General features: G+C 34.7%; 1 protein-coding gene across 2 annotated transcripts in view; it reads right to left on the bottom strand.

The window, feature by feature from the left end:
• Positions 1-23,721, bottom strand: part of LOC101744259 (putative inorganic phosphate cotransporter) — a 39,830-nt gene extending 16,109 nt beyond the window's left edge. Inside the window, exons 1-3 of one of the 2 annotated variants that reach the window (XM_062673332.1) lie at positions 23,293-23,721; positions 16,746-16,840; positions 577-648 (exon numbers count right to left, since the gene is read on the bottom strand). In XM_062673332.1, coding sequence (XP_062529316.1) covers positions 577-610 — 34 coding nt within the window. In that variant the 5' untranslated portion in view covers positions 611-648; positions 16,746-16,840; positions 23,293-23,721. The remainder of the gene's footprint in view (positions 1-576; positions 649-16,745; positions 16,841-23,292) is intronic. The other variant, XM_004925797.5, reaches the window with a different exon arrangement.
• Positions 23,722-24,046: the final 325 nt, after the last annotated feature.

The following is a 24,046-nucleotide window of genomic DNA, read 5'->3' as shown; positions in this document are numbered from 1 at the left end:
CATAGCTCCAATCACGTAGAGTCCCAATTGTGGGCCCTACCTTTCAGACCGCCACACGCTAGCTAGCTAGCGTGACTGCAAAAATATACAAAAGTGGTAACAGTATGTGAGCACACAGTTCAACTCACCAACAGTAATTATGACAATAAAAAAATGGCGTTTATTTTTTCCCTACACAATGTTTTTTTTTTAATCCAAGTCATTGATGATCTATGCAATAAATAAGTGAATAACCGATTGACAACATATCGACGCTTGAAAGGCAAATGTGACTAAGCGACAATAACTGCTTTGTACATAAACGATAGGCAATAACCATATTCGATGCGCAAAAAATATATATTTCTAGGTCTATTAAAATAATTTCAATCCTACAGCTACTAGCTAGATTCTACTACAGCTAGATTCGTTAAAATAGAATTTGGTTTTCAGGTATTTCAACTTTAAATCAGTCTACTGTAAAGTTCACGCATTATCGTTTAGTCACGTTTGCCTTTCAAGCGTTGATATGTACCGTACCACATTAATGTAACTCGAGTGAATAACAAAAAAAATATTTTAATAATAAATACTTACATCTCGATACAGTTTTCCTCCATCGTGGTATCATTTCAGCGTTCTGGTAACACTAGCGTGTTACTTTATTACCTGGAAATTAAAGAAGGGAATTCACATAGGCCATATTATTGCTATATCTTGTTGAGAGTTAAGCAAATACAATAACAGATAAAATGATGATGTACTAAAGATAAGCGTTGTAAGTAGGACTTTGAGTCTTGAGATTAGTTTCTTCATAATACATACAAATGTAACGGATTCAGAGTATGTTATGTTATTTATTAATAAATTTTACGCCATTTCCTAAATGTATTATAATTTTATCGTTTTTTTTTTTTGAGGGACTAGAAGATAATTTACAAACTACACATGCCAAATACATTTAGCTAAGATGCTAACTCCAGCTGGGAATAATTTTGAGCCCCTACGGTACACTAAAAATAATGGCTGAGAAAAGACTTCGTCCATCAAGCATAACTTAGCGTTGCATTATTATTACCTTACAACTAAAACTTCGATATGTTTCAAGAAGACTGACTTGGAGATTTAGTGTCTCCGAGTTTTGGTAATCACTAAACGTGAGCATGATAGGCGTAAAATGTTTTTTTTTTTAATGATGTGTATTGTATTTTATTGAAAGAGTTTTAGGCTTATATAAACTTTATTGTTTTAAATCAGCATAAATTTACGGCAAATACTAATTTGTAGTATTGTATACAATATTTATTTATTTTATAAATTTAAAAATATCTGAAAGCCCTATCTCATTTAGTGGTGATTTTAAACAGTTTTTCTGATTATTTTGTAATATATATTATAGATTTATTAAAACACTTTCAGGATACCTAAAACTTTATATAATCTTGTTGCTTAAAAGCCCGATGTACTGCAATTGAGCGATGCTAGTATGCCGGTATAAATCATTGTTAACGCAAATCCCGTAGGTCCATATCGATATTTCTCGATATTTCCCGATATTATATATCGATATTTCTTCGATACAATACGTATTTAACACATATATGATGTATGGTTCGGAAGTCATTTTATTGCATGATAATCCTTCATCGTAAGCTCGGCAAAAAAAATTATTACAATATTAGGTGGTGGCCTATATAGTGTCCTGTGAGCTCGCACAGGTAGATACCATTATACCAGTTGCTCTGCCACACAATAGTAATGCGTCTATCAGACCCAATAAATCTGGTATTCGAAGCCTTCAGGTCTAACATCAGGAAAAGGCTTAGGGACCCCTGTAGCCGTGTTCGTCGAACTCGGCAAAGAATCCGACGTGCAACCTAACCCATGCGTCAGCCTGCTGATTTTTCCGCCGGATCTTCTCAGCGGGCCGCGATTCCGATCCGGTAGCAAATTCATTCGCGAAGCAGCTGCTTTTGAGTTGTAAGGTAGTCCTTTGGAGGCTCGGGTAGCTGTTAGCTAATCCCATTCTTTCTGGCTGAGCCTTTCGCCCACCTGTCCTGATGAAACTGGAAAGGCCTACGGGCCACCGTTCCAGTTTGGAGCTCGGGCTAGCCGTAATACAATTGAAACTTAAGGCTCAGGTCTCAAGGTCTTCGATATTTGATGTCCATGAGCCTTGGTAATTATTTACCACCAGATCGGTCATGAGCTTATGAGCACGTTCGTTTACCGTTCAATCTAATGAACTCAGTATTAAATAGCTCATACTTTTTCTTGGTGCTGTAAAATTCCGAAGAAATATGTGAGAATTATTTGCACAATTCGATGCGGTATAGCGCTTTTGTTATCACAATTCGCTTTATCTCACTACGTATTCGAACGTCCGTACAATGCATGATGTACATATGTACGTGTCCATTAAGAAGCCAAATGTATCTAACTGGTCATGGTCAGAGTTTTAAGAGTTCGTCTCAGCGTCTAGATTAGACTAGAGCTCAAAACAAATCTACAAAATTCAGTTGAAATTATTAATTCTAGAATTATTTCTAACTTCATATCCTATGAATCAAGTTCTGTGAAAAATGTATTTGATAAATTGTGACTTCTATTCATATAAAGCAACAAAGGGCTTTACGCGCAATAAAAACACCAACATTGGAATTTTAATTAAATTTCCCAGTTATCTGAAAGCCGCAAAGTAGTTAAATTGAAATGAAAATGATAGTGCATTGTTAAAGAATATCCAATTGTAATCTATGGCAAACAATAAATAAATAAAATAAATAAATATTTACTAACAATCACGCCACGCTAACTGGTCCCGTGATAAGTTCGTAAAGAACTTGTGTTACAGGTACCAGATAACGGATATAAATGTAAGATTTTTATTATACATATATTTAATAGACAACCATAACCCTGGAAAAGACATTTATATTTATCATACAAATATCTTCCCTTGGCGGGTTTCGAACCCGCGACCAGTGTGCAGTGACCATGTCACTTACCACTACACCAGACGGCCGTTAATAATGATTCCTCATTGAAAGTTTTATGTGATTGTATTGTAAGCAGAGAGGAAGTTTTAAGATAGGGCTACGTGATGGGATTAACTCCTTTGCTAACAGATACCTTTTTTTTGGGCCCTGGTTTCAACTACTAAATCATTACCCCACGCGCAGTGGAATGTATGTGATAGTCGAACCCAATATACAACCCCATCAATTTACCATCTAAGCATTCGATTCCCTTGTTGACTAAGAATTCAAAAATGGCAGTTATAATGCGTGCTGGCTTTTGAATGTTAGTCGGCACGTTACGCCGAACCTTCAGGCATCTTTGCGGGTATAGTTGCTAATAGTTATTTTAAGCCCCATTTTGATTGTTTGAATAGTAGGAAAGTCGTTATGACAACTTAACTGATAGACTTCATATTTTAAGGAAAGTGGCAACGTTAATACAAAGGTGTAAATAGTTGTCCATCTACAACATTAAATTATGGAAGCTACTGCAATTAAAATGGTATTTTTTTAATATATATTTTATTAATTGCAAGCTTCAGAAATCTCATTTAATCTATGTTGTCATTATTACTACCTATATGCTATTCATAGATAACTAATTTACATTTTTTTAAAACATTTACGTAAGAAAGACAGTCAGAATTTTCTAGATTTCGCAACATGACTATGCGTCAGGCATAACACATTTTGAGCGAAAATAATTAATTACTTTGTATTTAATTTAGCTTCGTTTTAAAATAAATAATTTTGAAAATGTGTTCATAATTGAAAACTTTTGCGAATTGAACATAGGTTTTTTAAACATAGTTACTAAATGCTGATGTTTTTGATGTCGGTGAGCTCTCGGGGCTCAAACCAGGAGGTGAGGCTAACACTGGCCCTAGCAAGAGCAGTGCTTCGCAGAATCTACCACGCGGATCGGAAACGCGACCCACTGAGAAGATCCGTCGAGAAACTCAGTGGCCTGTGTCAGTGGGCTGGGTTAGTTTACTAACCGAACCCTTCGTCGCAAGCGATATATATCGCCTTCTATAACTTCAATAAATCTGTGATCTAAAGTAAATAAGATAAAATTACTTTACTACAGTTTTTATTACAATATAAACTATGTATGTATATACAAACTCAACACGTATATGGGTCCACTGTATATGGGTCCACTGTACTGCACTTATTTCAAATAATGTGCAACAATCATAATTTCTATCTCTCATTTATAGATCACGTTAGAGTTATCTATTTGTGTTTACAATAGTAGAATCTAAAAGTAGATAGCTACTCGTAGTGTTTTACCCATAGCCCTTAGCTTATACGAAGTATAAAATGACCACGGAAAGAATATGAAGATTAGTACCCTGAAAATACTTATAATTACGTTCAGTAATGTTGTTCGAACTAAATAACATTGTATGCAATGTTACATAATTTAAATCTAATGTACAAGACGCCTTAGTTTCACATTGTTGGTCCATAAAATAGAAAGCTACTTAAGTGACAAGTTGCTTAGCAAATAATGATATGTATTATGTTCCATTTACGTATGGCATTACGTTATTGCCGTATTGGCGTCGAAAACGGTCCCTTGTACGCTCTACAACAGCCGGGAACAAAGCAATCTAACAATATCTAATCACACAATATGAGGTCATTAGCATGACTCAAATTTAATACGACCCGACAACGGCTTACGAAAATTAATTGCAAACACGAGCCTTACAAATTGTAGAGTTACTCATTATTTTCGACCATTCCGTAGATTAAACACGTACGCACTACGTAATTATTTTGGATTTTATAATCAATTAAAAAAATATGTACAATGAGCCTGGGTAAAGTAAACAAAATCTTGGCAAAATCCTACAGTAGGCTGTTACTGTCTAATAGAGTTAAAAAGGTGGCGCCATAGCTTAATTGATGATGTTACAATTCATTGTAAAGCTTTTCGTATTCACTGCGAAAAAGGATCCGTTTGTAATGACACAATGAGTCCAAAGATTTTTCCTGCAGCCTTTCGAGAGTATTGGGATGAATTGAAATGAATGAATGAATGGGATGAATTGAAAGAATAACATCGTGTAATAAAAATCAAACCCGCAAAATTATAATTTGCGTAATTACTGGTGGTAGAACCTCTTGCGAGTCCGCACGGGTAGGTACCACCACCCAGCCTATTTCTGCCGTGAAGCAGTAATGCGTTTCGGTTTGAAGGGTTGGGTAGCCGTTGTAACTATACTGAGAACTTAGAACTTATATCTCAAGGTGGGTGGCGCATTTACGTTGTAAATGTCTATGGGCTCCAGTAACCACTTAACACCAGGTGGGCTGTGAGCTCGACCACACATCTATGCAATAAATAAATAAATAAAAACTCCCGATCGATTCATAATATGCTTTAATTTACAATATTATTAGCATCATTATTGGCTTTAAGAATAGTCTCAAAACTAAGATGCTACTTCAATGATTTTTGAACTAAGAACCGGTCTCAGATTTCTTACGTCATAGAACCAGTTTTCTTAGGTAATAATGCTCCTAAATAAATGCACTATAAAATATTTGCGCTCTTTAATCTTTAAGAATTATATATTTAGAAAATTAACACATTATTGGAACAACAAAAAATACGTCAGAAATTAACGGAACTATATAGTTTCGCTACATCAAATTTTTTTAGAATTTAAAGAAAAAACTTAAAGAAAAAACAAAATTGAATTTAAATAATTACACGCATTTCGTATTCATTCTACAAATAGAACTAAAAATTCAATAATTACTTTCGCTATCGTGATATTCTCAAATGTTGCAAATTTTAATTTTAATTTAAAAATAAAATAATATATGATTTAAATAAAAGTTCAGTAGAAAAATATTTGAGAAAAAATCACACACCATTATCTGACGCCAAATAAAAAAGTTGTTATACGACTCAATATATGGAATACCCAGATATATATTTATATATATATATTTTATTACCTTTGAAGGCAGACGAGCATACGGCCCACCTGATGGTGTGTGGTTACCGTCGCCCATGGACTTCAGCAATGCCAGGGGCAGAGCCAAGCTGCTGCCTACCGCTTAATACTCTCCACAAGCCTCGTTTGAACAAGGACATGTCATAGCGCTCGGGAAACACCGTGGAGGGGAGCTCATTCCATAGCCGGATGGTACGTGGCAAATTATTGTATGATTTGCGGTAGGCAGCGGCTTGGCTCTGCCCCTGGCATTGCTGAAGTCCATGGGCGACGGTAACCACTCACCATCAGGTGGGCCGTATGCTCGTCTGCCTACAAGGGCAATAAAAAAATAAAAAAAATAAAAAAAATTATTATTTTAATAAAAGCGGTTTGAAATTTTCATAGGCGTACGATGTAAACCTCAAGACACTTTTATTTTCAAACATGGGTGAACGAAATCACTGCCCATCTAATGTTAAATTGTTCCTGGAGCCAATAGAAATCACAAGTGAATGCCGCCAAGCATCAACGTGAGGTATATGTCTAGTAGAAAGGATGTTTCGTGCTTCAAATACGATATAATTGCTAAACAGCAGAAATAGGCAGTGGCGGTACGTATTTGTGTGATTAATAACATGCTCTTCGGTTAAGGCTCCTTAAATTCAGTAATAGCATCCAAAATCTACCTATTGGGTCATGAGCGTCTCTACCATTGTACCAAGCATACAAGGTAATAACATCTGCTTGCTTATTTTCATAAGGGGAATACCAAGATTTTTCCTTATAAGAAACGAAGAATGATTTTAAGTACCGACTTTTAAAGTTATCGTTTTTTACAACAGGAAACTTATTTATTTACTAATGTTGTATTAAAGACCTACCCAATAATATTACGAGTTTATTAAATGTCACTTTAAATATTGTATTACTTACATAATAATATGTATAAGAACCAATTCGACAGATTTTATCACGCATAGAAAATACGTCCACTATAGTTGGCCGGAGATTGCGACATTTTTTTTTCGCACTTAGAATATAGACGAGCTCACGATCCATCCGGTGTTAAGAGAGACTGCCTTGAACCATGAGGACGAAATATTAATTGCATTGTAAAATGGCTGACTGACGCTTTAAGCCGAAACTTATGACTATTTCGCAGTAGAAGGATGATGGCACATACACGTGCCGGCTTGCAATATTATATCAGTATTCTGATATCGTGGAGAATTGTTCCACTTTATTTCTAAACAAGCGGCCCGCTCCGGCTCCACTCGGGTCTTTAACAAAAATTTCAACGATATTTGACGTTGTTTTATTTTTTTAAATAAAAGAACACTTATTGCGGCATAAGTATGATAGTTAAGCATATGGTGTCGCGAGACTTTTTGTAAATAATAATGTGTTCTACAAAGTCGCAGTATATTATTTTATTCTATCATCAATAGTTTTCGCAGGGCACGTGATGTAAAGAATATTTTACGTTATTTTTTTACATCTTGGGTTACATTATTGGAGTTTTAGTAAAGCTCCCTATTTTTTTCCAAAAAACATTATAGCCTATGTCATTTGGGAATAGTGTAGCTTCCAAACAGTGAAAGAATTTTTCAAATCGGTTCAGTAGTTTCGGAACCTATTCAATACAAACAAACAAACCAGTCTTTCCTCTTTATAATATTAGTATAAAGTATAAGATATTTGACAGAAAATCCAAGCTATCTCAACTATTCAAAGAAGAAAGATTAATTTGAAACATCCTAACTAAAATTTTCATTGTTACGACCACACGAATTCATGCACGCATGCCCTCGAGAAAACACGGACCTATTCAAAACATCAAACAAAGAACGACGCCAGCTGTTCTCACCGTGAACTTAGATAATGCGGCTCACACGTGGCTATCAACAGTATGTTTCAACGCGAAACACGAAGAAATTGAATCATGTACGAAACGATTAGGTATCAATAAACGAGGCGGCCGTATCCAATGCGTTATGCAAAGCAAGTGGAAGAAACTAATCGCGTCTACTAGGCTGCACTAAAAGTATCGGGAATGGAATATTTCCACTGTTCCTGTCATATTAAAATCTTTTTAATTGAAAACTCTTTGGTTTTAAAAATCGAATACCATTTATTTATTTAAAAAAAGATTCTCGGTCTTGTCACGAGGTTTTGTCAAACTTGTTTAGTCGTTGAGAAAATGGAATTGACTCGAGAAAATTCAAGAGCGATGATTTATTATGACTTTCGAAGTGGTTTAACACAAAAACAGTGTGTTGACCGGATGAATTCTGCATTTGGTGATATAGCCCCATCCAAAACCACAATTTATCGCTGGTTTGCTGAGTTTCAACGTGGACGTGTCAAGCTCAGTGATGATCCCCGTCAAGGTCGTCCAAAAACTGCAGTCACCCAAGAAAACGTTGATGCTGTGCGTAAGCTGATTGAGTAAGAAGATCGACATGTGACATACCGCGAAATTCAGGCAACTTTAGACATTGGCATGAGTTAAATACAAATAATCTTGCATGAACAATTAGGTGTAAAAAAGTTGTTTTCCCGATGGATACCGCATTCGCTCTGTGAAGAGCAAAAAGCGGCTCGCGTTACTTGGTGCGTCAGAACTCTCGAAAGATTCCACGCAGGATCCTCAAATGCTGTATACAACATTGTATCAGGTGACGAATCCTGGATATACGCGTATGAACCCGAAACAAAAAACCAGTCACGAGTTTGGGTGTTCGAAAATGAGTTAAAGCCAAAAAAATTGTTCGTTCACGGAGTGTTGCAAAAAAAATGGTGGCCACGTTTGTCTCCAAAACCGGCCATGTTACGACTATTCCTCTTGAGGGACAAAGAACGGTTAATGCAGAATGGTATGCTAGCATTTGTTTGCCACAGGTCGTTTCTGAACTCCGTAAAGAGAACTGCAACCGCCGCATCATCCTCCATCACGACAATGCGAGTTCTCATACCGCGCACAGAACAAAAGAGTTTTTAGAGCAAGAAAACATAGAATTATTAGACCATCCGCCGTACAGCCCCGATCTAAGCCCTAATGATTTCTATACTTTCCCTAAAATAAAGAATAAATTGCGTGGACAGAGATTTTCATCACCTGAAGAAGCTGTGGACGCCTACAAAACGGCCATTTTGGAGACCCCAACTTCCGAATGGAAGGGTTGCTTCAATGATTGGTTCCATCGTATGGAAAAATGTGTCAAATTTCGCGGAGAATACTTCGAAAAGCAATAAATACATTTTTAAATAGTAATGTTGTGTCACTTCGTTAATTCCCGAAATCTTCAGTGCCGCCCTCGTAGTTACAACGGCTGCCCCGCCCTTCAAACCGAAACGCATTACTACTTCACGGCAGATATAGACATTATTGTCCGCCTCATGGTTTTCTCGAAGAGATCGCTCTTAGTGATGAGATTGCCCATTTTACTCTTTTTGAGATCATTGTATTTGATTCTATTTTAATATTAATGTAGAATCTACTCTATTATTTCTCATCGTTGTTGCTTATGTATTCTTTCTGTGATTCTAAGTTATTCTCAATGTCTCTCAATAGTCGCATTGACTTTAAGCAAACTTCCAAACCAAACCAAAATAGCCCGAAATAGAAAAACAAAATATAAATATTAGGTACGTTTTAACATATTATTATCTGGATATTATTGATAAAGCCAGATTAAAATAGCTCTAAAATTGCGTTGAACAGTTCTTCATATAACTCCTATTTCCTCGTTATGGATTGACTTTACAAGGTCTCTTCTTAATGCATCTCTTCAACCAAGAAATGTCACATTAGTTTATAAAATATATTGCATCTTAAACAATGTGGCAATTACGAATCACTGGTATTTTTATTACTCAACTCTATAAAAATTACTTATGTATAAATATATTCTTCTTATAGGGCAGGTATTTAATGTATTATGCTTGAAAATAAAACATACAATAATCTCAATAAATGACAACTCATTAATAATGTTGAGCTCTTCATTTTGAAACGAACTTTTTGTACGAATATAATCAGTTCTTTGAACTGTATAGTAAGTACAATGAACAGTCAAAGGCAGGTGGTACATACAACGGAAATGAAAGTGGCTTGTGAAAATTGTGATCCTTTTTTATTCTATTAAATATATGTAAACATAATTTTATTTTATATTAAAACCATCTATACTTAATTATAATATTATAAAGCTGAAGAGTTTGTTTGAACGGGCTAATCTCAGAAACTACTTGTCTGATTTGAAAAATTCTTTCAGTGTTAGATATTCCATTTATCGAGGAAGGCTATATGCTATATAACATCACGCTAAGACTAATTAACACAAGCGGAGCACCAATAAAGAATGTTTCAAAATCGGGGATTTTTTTTCCCTTTTGAGAGCTTCCGCTGCGTGCGCTGCAGAAACGGTTAAAGTTTCGCTAAAATAATGTATGACAGAATTGTTCTCCTTTAAAAGATCTAAAAAAAAGTCTGCGACAGCATATGCCCATATGTTAAAGTTGGCTCACTATAATGCTAACCAAATTTGTTCTAAAATAAAGCATTATTTGTGAATATTCCACGCGGACGAAGTCACAGGCAAAAGCTAGTCTGTGAATAAAATTTGATCGCTATTTAGCTATTTGTTAATTAAATAACCCCACTGAGTTTGTCGTCGGATTTTCGGTCTGCGAAGGACTGCTCTTGTTAAGGCTAGTATTAGCAAATTCTCTCAGGTTGAACCCGTGAGCTTACCTACCCACCCAGACGGAGCTGGAATAGCCTCTTAGGCTATAGCTTCTTCTGCTATTCCAGCGAAAGGTAAGGAAAAGAAAATGATAATAATAAAAATAGCTTAAATGCATAGTGCGCTAATATTTACACATTATTTATTTGTTTCATGAGTTGTAGCAACACATTCGAATGTTAAATGTCACCTTAATTACAGATGCACGAATATTTGAACGTCACTTTCTCCGACTTCAAGTGCTCCGATTAAAATGAAACCTTGTGCACACATCATCCTTGATAACATCATCCGATGTTATTAAAATGATTATACTTTACTTAACTCTAATATCCTGTATCTATATATTAATACGTGAAGCAAAAACTTTGTATTCCTTTTTACGAAAATTGCGTGGACGGAGGAGTATGAAATTTTCCACATTTATACAGAATATAGGGAAGAAGTGCACAATGCTAATTTTTTTTTTAAATAATGCATAAAGGATACATTAAATCAATAAAGAAAACATTACACACACTACATACCATGTATTTGACGCACACACGCATGCATACTATTTATTACTTTTGTTCTTGACGTCTGTGGTCAAATTGAGAATAGATTAAATATTGTTTGTCTTTATTAATATTATTTTATAGTGTAGCCTTGGCGAAATTTGTGATTATAGAAGTATAAAATACAATCATAATAGTGTACAAAATTCCAATTCCAATTAATTATTATAGTCGAATTTCGACTACTGCGGGACCTCTAGTAGTATCAAAATGATAAAAAAGATGAAATTAATTCACAGCTCGCTCTGCTTGTTAAGTGTGTTTTGACAAACTGCATAATAACATATGGTATGTCTTGACAAAGAAATGTTAAATTAGCAACGCATTTTAAACAATCGTATGCTTCATTAAAAAACAGAAACCACTCTGGCTTCAGCATGCATAGAAATTAGCTTTGAACTTTAAATAGTTGTTGTTCGTTGCTTGAAGATTAACACAACGAAACCAAAATTCAAATTAACCAACAAAAACTAAACAAGAATATCTTTCAGCGACCATCTATCAGATTTTAAAGCCCAAAAATATCTTAATCTATTTAATTAAGCCAAAGATAGTCGTCAAGTAAGAAGTCATCCGGCCTAAAGGTAAAGACATCTAGTGTGCTTGTCTCAAGGAAAGTGAGTAGTCTAGTGTTCAAATGCCGTAAGCAGGAACTGACTGAGTTTCTCGTCAGACCTTCTCAGTGGGTCTCGATTCCGAACCGGTTGTAGATAAAAATTTTTGATGGGTGGAGGCGCTCACAGCCCACCTGGTATTAAGTGGTTACTGGAGCCCATAGACATCTACAATGTAAATTGAAACTAAACTTAAACCTTGAGATATAAGTTCTAAGGTCTCAGTACAGTTACAACGACTGCCCCACCCCTCAAACCGAAACGCATTACTACTTCACGGCAGAAATAGGCGGGATCGTGGTACCTACCCGTGCGGACTCACAAGAGGTCCTACCACCAGTAAAGACTCAGCGAGGCACTACTCTTGCTGGAGTTAGTGTTATCAATTCTCTCAGATTGAGCCTATCAAGTTACCCAGCAGTTCGGTCGTAACTGAAGACCCACTTAGGCTACCGACGATTAGGTAGCAAAAAAAGGCACAATATTGATCTGATCAAGTACGTAGTATCGTAGTAGTAGATCACGACGGACTTACGCAAAGAAGAACATCGTGTAATAGAAATCGAATTCACAAAAAGAATATTGCATTAATATTCCTGGGGGTAGGATGTCCAGTGAGTGAGCCAGGTATATTACACCACTGTACCTATTTCTGCCGCGACGCAGATAAGGTCTCTGGTTTGAAGGGTGGAGTAGTCATTATACTATGCAATTGAGACTTAGATCTCATGATCTCCAGACCTTAACGAGTTTTAGTAGTGGTTTACTGGTGGTAGGACGATTTGTGAATCCGCACGGGTAGGAACCACCGTCTTGTCTATTTATACCGTGAAGCAGTAATGCGTTTCGGTTTGAAAGGTGAGGCAGCCGTTGTAACTATACTTAGACCTTAGAGCTTAATGTTTCAAGATGGGTGGCGCATCTACGTTGTAGACGTCTGTGAGCTCCGGTAACCACTTACCGTAGATGCATCGTGAGTTCATCCAACCACGAAGCGATAAAAAAACCATAAAAGCATTACTATTATTAGCTTAAAAGTTGAGCAACTAAACTACGAGTAATCGAGTTGTCTAAACACTTAAAATGTTTTTCATTTTATTTAAAAACATATTTTGTGTACACAAGGCACGGATATAAGGACCACGAATTTCTTATTTACATTAATACGCTAATCTATAGTGTAATTTTACATGCTCATACTAATTACGGAGTTAAACATAGTGATTATACAGCAATATTAATACACACCTGAAAGTTCAGGTATGATTTAGTTTCTAGAGAAATCTTTAATATCACGATTTTGTTGACTGTTATATAAAAAAGCAGATTTAGGGGCGAAAGAAAAAATGGCGTATTGAATCCTACATACATTCCTAAACGGAGCGCCAGACCATTTCGTTGTAGAAGTAAGCAGGATGGCAGTACACTTACAGTCCTCCCAATCGTAAGCTGTAGTGAGTACCTATAGTAATTATTAATCTCTTTTACTACCCGAGAGGGAAATGCGGTTAAACTAAAACTCAAGACAATTTTTTGCAGGTCTAAGTTTACCCTATAGTGACGCTTATGCTAAAATAAAATTATCATATTAATTGAGATAAGGCATAGGCTTCCTTAATCAATTTTAAAACTCAACAATCCCTTCAACTTCTATAGTCGTAACCAAATACTTTGAGGAACAAAACTGCTATCATTTACTATGTAATTATATGTATTTTTGTTTACTAATCACCTAAGTAAAAACTGCTATCATTTACTATGTAATTATAATATTTCTTTGTGCTTATTAAATAATTCAAAAAAACCTCTGTATCAAAACTATCCAAATGACTTTTGTTTAAAACGTCAGTGATCCAGGTCATAGAGTTTATAATTTACAAAAAAAAAACTACAGTTTACGAGAAATTTTTAACTAGGTATTAAGTTAATAAAATCTATGTTATTTTCTTTTTGTGTTGCATAAGATCGAGATATCCATCAATTTCCAACTGGATTTTTGTTATCATTATCATTGGAAATATAAACAGGAAATATAAAATATGAACAGCCATGACGTATTTTGTAAATTAGTGTACGATCACAATTTTAACAAATATATTTTTTTAATTATCTTGCGCTGTACCTTGACGAAGCGTGTACCTTAGTATCGTAGCATTGGCATTGTAATTATACTGTAAATGGAAATACAATATAAATACAACAATAAGTAATGTGCAAGTCGTCGACCGTGAGTGATATTGAATCTTTGTGTACTCATATACTGTGACTTTCACAGACGTCAGAACACAAAAGAGCTTCGATCTAATTTATTATTTTGGGAACGAAGTTTTGGAACGAAGTTCCTTATGCGACGATGCGGAGGGGTGCCCTAACCGGGAAAAAACGTCCGTAACGTAAGATTTTTATTAGTAATGCACACAACGTACGACTTAACTTTGTAATAACGTACAAAAAATAATATATTTTTATCATATATTGTTTATAAATCATTGTGAATAAAATAAAGTTGATAACTTTGTACAGTAGTTTTTTTTTTTTTATTAATAAAAAAATCATAATAAAAAATGTATACCCGAATAATTATTTTCTTTATACCTCGAATAAAACTTAAAATTAGTATTTTTATAATAAGGAACTTCATTCCTATCCGGTGTCCCACGACACCACACATCTTTTTTGCCAAATATTTGGTATCATGCTCACAAGCACATTTCAATTATTTTGGTGTTGGGCCATATTGTATGAAACGCTGTTCAGGTCATTTCTGCCTCAAAGTAGTCATGCATTCCAGCTGTCGTTCTCCTATACAGTTGAGTCTTAGGCCTCATGTTTCATTTCCCAATTAAATATAAATTAATCTTAAGCAATCAATCAAATGTAATTTAATCTTAGTTATATATTTTTATTATTTTTGTTGTCAATGCACTGTCGATTGCACCTATAATTGAGATGACGATGAGGCGAATGTTTTGTATTGGTGATCATTTTGTTGGTGCAATTTACTAAATCAATAAATAGTCTCTGGTAACTAGTATAACACCAGTTGCGCCAGAGCTACGTAAAAAAATGCGAGGTATCGGGTTCGCATATTATCGTTTTTGAAGTCTTGTCTTATGATTAATGGCTCTAACCAGAATTGAATATAATTTATGAGCTACGATCGATCGAGGTCAATGAACTTAACTAATGTACGGTTTCCGGATACAAGTCCTCGGTTGGTAAAGCTTATTGCTAGTTGTAAGTTGGTAGTGGATCCCAATAATCCCATAACAACGTGAATGCCGCTAACCACCACGGCCTCATAACCGCAACCTCAAGACATGAGGTCGAATTGTATAATGGCAGTCCTATCTTTCGAGCCGGAATACTTGACTGCTTCGCGGCTGAAATAGGCAGAGCAGTGGTACCTACCTGTATGGGTTTACAATATGCCCCGCACCACTAAATGTATTTCATATGCTGTAATTGATTCAACAGTATAGATTATGTTGACTAATAATTTAGATTAATTTTGTGCATTCTAATTCTAATTTTTTATTTGTAATTGACATAATATCACACTACCTTGCACAATAATATAGCACCTACGATATAACTGTACAAGTTACTATTTATTTTGTATTTACTTGCATATTTTAGTGTTTATTTCTATGTATGTCCATCTTATATTGTATTTAATTTTCACATGTGTCTATAAGTATATATTTTTATGTGAGTTTATTAAGATATAGCATCGTCCAGTTTGCTTATTCCTCTCCCTGTAAGACTGCCTGAAAGAGATCGCTTTCAGCGATAAGCCCGCAAATTTATGTCACCGTCTATTATTTGTTTTATATGCTTACTCTGTACATGCGGTGTTAAATAAAGAGTTATGTTATTATTATTATTTTCTTGAAGCAATTGCAAATATCCAATTATAAAATATCTAAGTAATGTTCCTTTTAATTGTTAAAAAGTTCGTTAACATAAACATGACAAACAGAAAATGAGTACTTAACTATTTTTCTTTGCCTATCCATTTAACGATTATTGCAATTTATTTCTCAACGTAGATGATCGAATTCGCATAATCAAATGTTCTCAAAAAAAAACGTGCTATCAGATTACGCACAAGCATGCGGACCTTTAATTATAATTGGCTGAGAATCTGACATTTTGAGGCGAGTTAAATACCAGTAATTACCGTGCCGTACTTAATATCGCAATAGTCGTTAATGTTGGCCGTAAAGGATTGGTCTGCAGTTTGATTCTGTGCCTAGTCTTGCCGTATTTAATAGACAAAGTTGCAAATATTATGTATGTTAGACCTTTGACGTGTGACAGACGAATTTCGGCCATGGTCCGCAAGTGACTATCGAGAGATATACGCATTTTTGATGCCGCTCGCGTGTCGTATAGCGATGGTACTAAGACTAAACATCTCTTAGTACCGAGTAAAAACTGTCCGAATTGTTAAATAAATTGGTTCAATTACCGAAACCGATCCGAATCGTATTACTTTTAAAAACTTGAGATTAAATTTGAACTGTCTTCATATTTCATTTCTGTCTTCATTTTTCCTCAATAGTGCTGCTATGTTTATCCTGTTTGCACTGTTTTTTATTATTATTTGGAAGAAAAAAAACTGGTTTGCTTATAACTGTCTGTATAAAGAGGCAATGTGCTCACGGCTTCCTTGTACGGACCCCTAACATATTATCAGCAATAACCTAGAGACAATCGAAATAATTATTATGTTGTATTCAAAATAAAAGGGCATAATTATCAAAGTATTAAATAAATTTATAATGACAGTGTGTGATAAAAGCGTAAGTACTTATGAGAATACCATCAGCCTTTAAGTTTTATCTGAAGTAACCATCCGTACCGGTGTGGAATGTAAGACATGTTTTGTTTTGATACCATTGCCGCTTCTCTGCGTGACGACCTTCATGTTGTACTACCTTTAACCTCCGCTGCACACTTGAGAAGCGAATTTAAATCAATCCACTGTCGAAAATAAACAATCATAAATTGTGTCTATTGTAAAATTTGTTTGAGAAGTCGACCTCAAGTTTCAAGTACGGTGGTTGCATACAGTTTTTTTTTTTATTGCTTAGACGGGTGGACGAGCTCACAGCCCACCTGGTGTTAAGTGGTCACTGGAGTCCATGGACATCTACAACGTAAATGCGCCACCCATCTTGAGATATAAGTTCTAAGGTCTCAAGTATAGGTATAGTTACAACGGCTGCCCCACCCTTCAAACCGAAACGCATTACTGATTCACGGCAGAAATAGGCAGGGCGGTGGTACCCACCCGCGCGGACTCACAAGAGGTCCTACCACCAGTAAGAATATAGGGTATGGTCTAATTCGTCTATAGTTTAAAAAAAAACTGCAATTATATGAAAAATGTGAAAATTCACTTGAAAAATTGAACGATTTCTAGGTATTGCTTATCTAATTATCAGCACTAGTCATGCACCAGTTATATTCAACAATTACTTGCTTATTAAGTTATGACGAATGAAGAACGCAATGGAAATGTAACCTTTGAAATACATTGCTACCTTCAATTAATATTTGTTATCTTAAATTGAGCATTTTCTGTGTTTTTTTTTTATATTTCTATTTCCTAAGTATTTTCTAACGAAGGTGAAAACCCGAGACGCAAAGAATAGTGAAACAGTTTAATTTTATCTTAGAATTCGCGTCATTATGACCATGAAAACTATAAAATATTCGGAAGGTCGAAAATTGAAAAATAGAAGTAAGTAATGTTCGGCTAAGCCGCCAAAAGTAGTTTTAATTCCTGCTGAAACTTATTAGATATCATTTATTTTTATTTTAAACATTAAGTAAGTATTGGAGTTTATTTATAAACGAAATCAATATTCTAAATGCTTATGTTGTTTGATGTGCGATTTATTTTGCTTTTTTCGTTCCGTATTCAAAAATAGTTCTTGAATATCTTGACTACTAATGAAAATAGTAGTATTAATAATCTCAACAAATAAGTTTAAAAATATAGATAGATTGAGATTTATTTTATTGTTTAGATGGTTGGACGAGCTCACAGCCCACCTGGTGTTAAGTGGTTACTGGAGCCCATAGACATCTACAACGTAAATGCGCCACCCACATTGACATATTCGTTCTAAAGTCTCAGTATAGTTACAGCGGCTGCCCCACCCTTCAAACCGAAACGCATTACTGCTTCACGCTAGAAATAGGCGGGGGGGTGGTACCTACCCGTGCGGACTCACAAGAGGTCGTACCACCAGTAATTATACAAATTATAATTTTGCGGGTTTGATTTTTATTACACGACTAGCTGACCCGGCAGACTTCGTAGTGCCTCAATCGATAAAATACCTAAACTTTATTTAATTCCGAGAATTTTCATATTTACCTTAAACCTTTTAAACCTTCTCTGGATTTCAACAGATAATTCAAGACCGAAATTAGCCAAATCGGTCCAGTCGTTCTCGAGTTTTAGCGAGACTAACGAACACCAATTCATTTTTATATATATAAGTATAGATGTTATTCTTTCACCGTGGAAGTCCATCGTGAACATTTTGATAAGTACGTATTTCATTAGAAAAATTGGTACCTGCTTGCGGGATTCGAACACCGTTTCATCGCTACATACGAATGCACCGCACGTCTTATCCTTTAGGCCACGACGACTTCAAACGACAAATTCTAAGAAATCGTAAACTACTTAGAGGGTGACTACACAGTAACCTAATTTGTCGAGTGTTATATTTTTCCCCTGTTGTGTTCTATTTGAATAGATAGGCAAAAATAAAAAGAAATGTAAAAGCAACATCCAAAGGCGTCCTCCTATTTTGGATAATATAGATTAATTAAATGAGAATTTAAAAAAACTAGAGGTCCCGCACTAGTCGAAATTCGACTATAATTAATTGGAATTGTATGTTTGTACACTATTATGATTGTATTTTATACTTCTATAATCACAAATGTCGCCAAGGCTACTCTATAAAATATATTAATAAAGACAAACAATATATTTTAATCTATTTTCAATTTGACCACAGACGTCAAGAACAAAAGTTTGACAATAAATAGTATGCATGCGTGTGTGCGTCAAATACATGGTATGGAGTGTGTGTAATGTTTTCTTTAATGTATCTTTCATGCATTGTTTAAAAAAAATATTAGCTTTGTGCACTTCTTCTCTATATTATCTTTAAGTGTGGAAAATTTCATACTCCTTCGTCCGCGCAATTTTCGTAAAAAGGGATACAAAGTTTTGGCTTCACGTATTAATATATAGATAATAAATTGTTTACATTTACGCCACTTTTTTAACGCAAACATAATACAAATTCTAATCTCCTAAATCCTCGGGGTCTTGCTTCTTTTAAGAATACTTTTATTTCTCTAATTATATTAGGTAGAGTCTTTGTTGCCACAATCACTAATATGATCTTTAAATTTGAGTCAATCAAAATTGAGTGACCAATTATATTTTATTAAATATATCATATAGTAGACTACAACAGAAATAAACATTTAAAAGACAGACCATAAATTTGCAATGGACAGCTTAATCACTGAACTGATCTAGAGTAGATTAATTATGCAAGAAAACTTAGGTACCTATAAACAACAATGTCTTTTGGTTGTACAAAAATGGTATTTAATTATTCACCTGTAAGAATTATTTTTCTTTGGCTGGAACTATTCTGTGTAAACGGAGAACTGTCGCAAACACATGTTGCGGGCGATTTCCTCTTTTGTTCATTGAATTCAAAAGACTTGTTAACAGGTAAAGCCAACTTACTTTGCTTAGACATTACATTAGGAATTTTCGAAAATTTCCCTTCCAAGTGACACTGAAAGCTGTTTTTGTTTATTTGAAGAAGCGTAAAAATTTAACTAGTTCGCCACTTTCTTAAGTAAAATTTCTGATTGTTGACATTTTCTACGGTTTTTTTTTTCTTGCGTACATGGATGGACGAGCTCACAGCCCACCTGATGTTAAGTGGTTACTGGAGTCCATAGACATCTACAACGTAAATGCGCCACCCACCTTGATGCGGTGATGCGCCACCACCTTCTACAACGTGAATACCCTACAACCTTTGTTTGTAGCCACTTGGTAATTACTTAATTGTAGGCTCTGAATAAGATATTTACTGCTATCACAAATATAATAATATGCATATGGTCCTATTCGTAGTTTTAAAAAATAGAACTGCAACAAAGTACATGGTCGCATTTAAAATATTTACAAATAAAATTACTGTCGCGCTTACTATTAAATTTTACGCGTATTTCAGCTTTATAAATTATCTTTCGTTGCTAGAGCAAGAAGGTTAATGAATGTTTTGTCTGATGATAAGCGTTATAGACGCTCATAGTTCACCACAAGAGCCTCAGACGACAAAACTAATCTGCTACTGGTTATTTTAAGTGTTATTCTACTATTTTTTGGAGTCCTCCCAAAGCTGACCATTAATAAATGCAACTGCCGCTAAATAGAACAACTTTGTGCCGGATGTGTGCGGCGTGATTGTGAAAGGCAATACTGAGATTATCACACACTTACTCAATTGTATTAGTTTAAAGTATTTAATTCCGAAATTTGACTTTAATCATTAACTGTACTCATTGGGGACATGCAAACGATCAACTCTCCAATATCTTTTTATAAACGGCGACTATACATACGGCTGTGTCTATTTAAGTCAGCGCGAAATTAATTGGCACAATAAATTAACATTCATATTTATCAATTATTTCCACATTAAGCACTTTGGTTGGTAGTTAAGTTAATTTAACGCTTATGTATATCTGATAATGGTAACTATGTCCTATATGGATCCCGATATTAACGATAAACGTACAATGCCTCAATCTCAATTCGGTGTCTCAAAGTATTTGGCCTCAATGTGTTTTATCTATGGATTCGAGATTACAATCATCAGCTTTTTTTTTCATTACCCGCGTAGGCAGACGAGCATACGGCCCACCTGGTGAGTGGTTACCGTCGCCCATGGACTTCAGCAATACCAGAGGCAGAGCCAAGCCGCTACCTACAGTTAACCTGTGAATAAATTTGTGGGCCTATAGTCATAAAATACAAATTTTTTTTTATTCAACATTGTGAAAATCACACACGTCACGAGCATAATTACAAGACCACGTGCTTATTACCGACAAGTCAAACATGTTGATCAACTTGACCCAGTACAAGAATAATTCGTATTCAAAACTATACGCGAATATTTTATGGTAATTCGAAATTTGTGCTTTATCATGCCAAATTTTAAACGGATTCGTGTTGAAAGTTTTTTTTTTACTTAATCAAAATAATCGTGGTTGATCAATTGAAGATTAATTGGAGGAAAAATAATTAAATATGTATGTTTTCCTTCTAAAATTTCCTTAGGATTTCCTATGGCACAAAATAATTTCCTTGTGTTCTAAAATATTAAGATATTTCAAATGTTTAAAACCTGGGCAAGTATTCTTTAGTAAGGTTGAACGATTTAACTGCTCTAAACAGACCCAGCAAACGGTCTGAAGGTTTCGTTAGACTATTTTTATTAAAAAAAAAGACGTGTGGCACTCGGAGACTGCCGCGGTAAAGCTATTGCATAGCATTTTTTATCAACTTATGCAAGTATAAATCGACAATAATAATTTAATATTAAAACAACAATAAAATATAATTTTCTATTTTACAATTCCGTTTGTCGCCGATAGATGGCGCTTGACGCAAAAGCTGATTCGCGCTATCGTTATGTTACCCACGAAATTATATCACATATTTTGATAGTACATAAATCGGTGCTTAGACTACTTACTTTAAACACTACACACGCGCAACGTGTGAATGTGTTGAACGCGAGCTACATAGTAGGCTTAGTGAGGGGTGGAAGGTTTTTTTCGTTACGGAATTTCACGATTCCGCTCTCAAGCCGCGCTCAAGGTCCGCGATAAAATCTATGCAATAGCTTAAAAACTTATAATCTTAAAAAAAAATAGAATTTGTGTCACATGTGTACAAAAAACAACAACAACAAAAACAAAAATTCTACTAGTATAAGATATTAAGTAAAATTTCCATCGCGAGAAGGCTAGCAGATGTGAAACATTGATATTATTTTGTACAGGTATATCGATTAATAAATATATACTAGCATGCATCGCCGCGCTAGCAATCGATTTTATGTGCGCCTATAGATATTTCAAGTCAAAATACTTTCCGTTCCAAACCTTTTCACTAACTTCGAGTTACAAATAACATATTGGTAATTTGGTAAGTCGATGTATCGCGAAACTGTAATCCAAAGCTGTTATAATAGCTGACGGAGGCCAGGATCGTTAATTCGGACTTAATTGTGTAATATCGAGTGTGACACAAAAAAGCGAAAACATTAGCGAAAACCGGTACAATGCAAATATCATTGTAAATGAGACGTAGCAGGAGGAAAATTAACAATGGATTTTAAATGATAACGTGATGGGAAATCAAATTAACTGTTTCATAAAATCCTTAATGTAACTCCTTACGAACAGGAAAGGTCATCGAATTAAAATCATCGACAAGTCATCATTTCATTGCCACAAAGATTACAACGTCTCATTGCGTTGTCATACTAAACGTAAAAGCGGTTATTAAAGGCGACATTGACAGGAATGAAAGTGATAAGGTTATAAAATGTTTTGTCATAACGTTGTTGTCAAACAAGTACCTATTTGCTATTTGCTATGCTATTTGCACTCTTAGATATTTCAGGCTGAAAAATTATTTATTTATTAAGTATAAGAATGAATAACACAATCAATAGCTATCTATGACTATGACTATGACTAGCTATAGACTATGTTGATGAGTTTGATTATCAAAAAACACTAATAATACGATATTTTGTGGTAATTTATTTCTAAGATAGAGCCGTTTGCTTCCCATTCAAAGGATAAGCTTGTTAATTTAATTTCATGCATTTTACATTATATACATTAAATACAATTTTGTATAGTTTATTTTTTAGTAAGCGCATTCATTATATACGTAAAAATTCTATTACTTTTCTTTTCAAAAGTGTAGAAGATAGCTAGAAAATTTTATTTTGTTCAACTTATCGTTAAGTCAATAGTGAAAGATTACGACTGAATTTCATTATTTAATTACACAAATATGACGTTATATATTGGACTTTATTACCCGCAATTAAATTTTCTTATCAAAATAATTGTACTCTTACACAACGCACCTTTACTTTTTGCACGTCGCAGACCTAGTTATAATTTTGACAAATTAATATGACTTTAAAGTAATTAAAGTATATCTAGGCTCAAATGGTAGTGATTTAATTACTAAAATAAAATGAATTATCTGTAATTTAATACCTGGGTGCCCAAATAGATTGAATTCAAAAATTACTTACGTTTTGTATCGTTGGACTCAAGTTATTTCTTAAATAAAATCGTTTTTCGTTTTCCATTCAAATTATGACTTGTTAACACGAGTTAAGGCTACACACAGGTGACTGGCGCGCGGCAACAAGTCGTCTAGCACGTGAAAAGAACGGCGCGCACGCAGCCTCTTGGAGGATCAAAGATCAAAGCGTTATCTCGAAGGCGCAGTTGCCAATGATGCTATATCTGTGTCGAATAATAATAATTGCCTTGCAGACTGTAGTAAATATGACGTTCTGATAGTATTCAATTATGATATGTCACGTACCAGCGTTTCAATATATTTTGTAATGCGTGCGAATGTGTAATGTGTTTGAAATAAAAGTAGAGTAGAGTATGCTTTATTATGTGCCAATATGAAATCAACACCAAGGAAAAACATTAAATACAAAAATTACAATAATATTTGATTTTATTTATACCTTTGCCGATGCGTTCATTTGAATTTAGTGCTTGCCGACTTTTTGTCTATTTACCGGAGCCTATACACAATGTGTAATATTTACTATGTCGCCTAACCTATTTTCCTTAGAAAGCGGCTGAATGATAAAAGCCAGTAAAAACGTCAAAGCTACATAACCAAAACTAATTTCTATATAAAAATAAATCATATGAGTAAAGATTTCAGAGGAAGATAAGATACAAACATTTTTGTGATGCCTCTAATCGATAGAAAAAATAATAATAATATGAAAAAATTCAATTCCTTCAAAACTTCAAAAG

Source organism: Bombyx mori, chromosome 17 (assembly GCF_030269925.1).
Source record: "Bombyx mori chromosome 17, ASM3026992v2".
NCBI lineage: Eukaryota > Metazoa > Arthropoda > Insecta > Lepidoptera > Bombycidae > Bombyx > Bombyx mori.
This window is presented reverse-complemented; position numbering and strand designations above follow the sequence as displayed.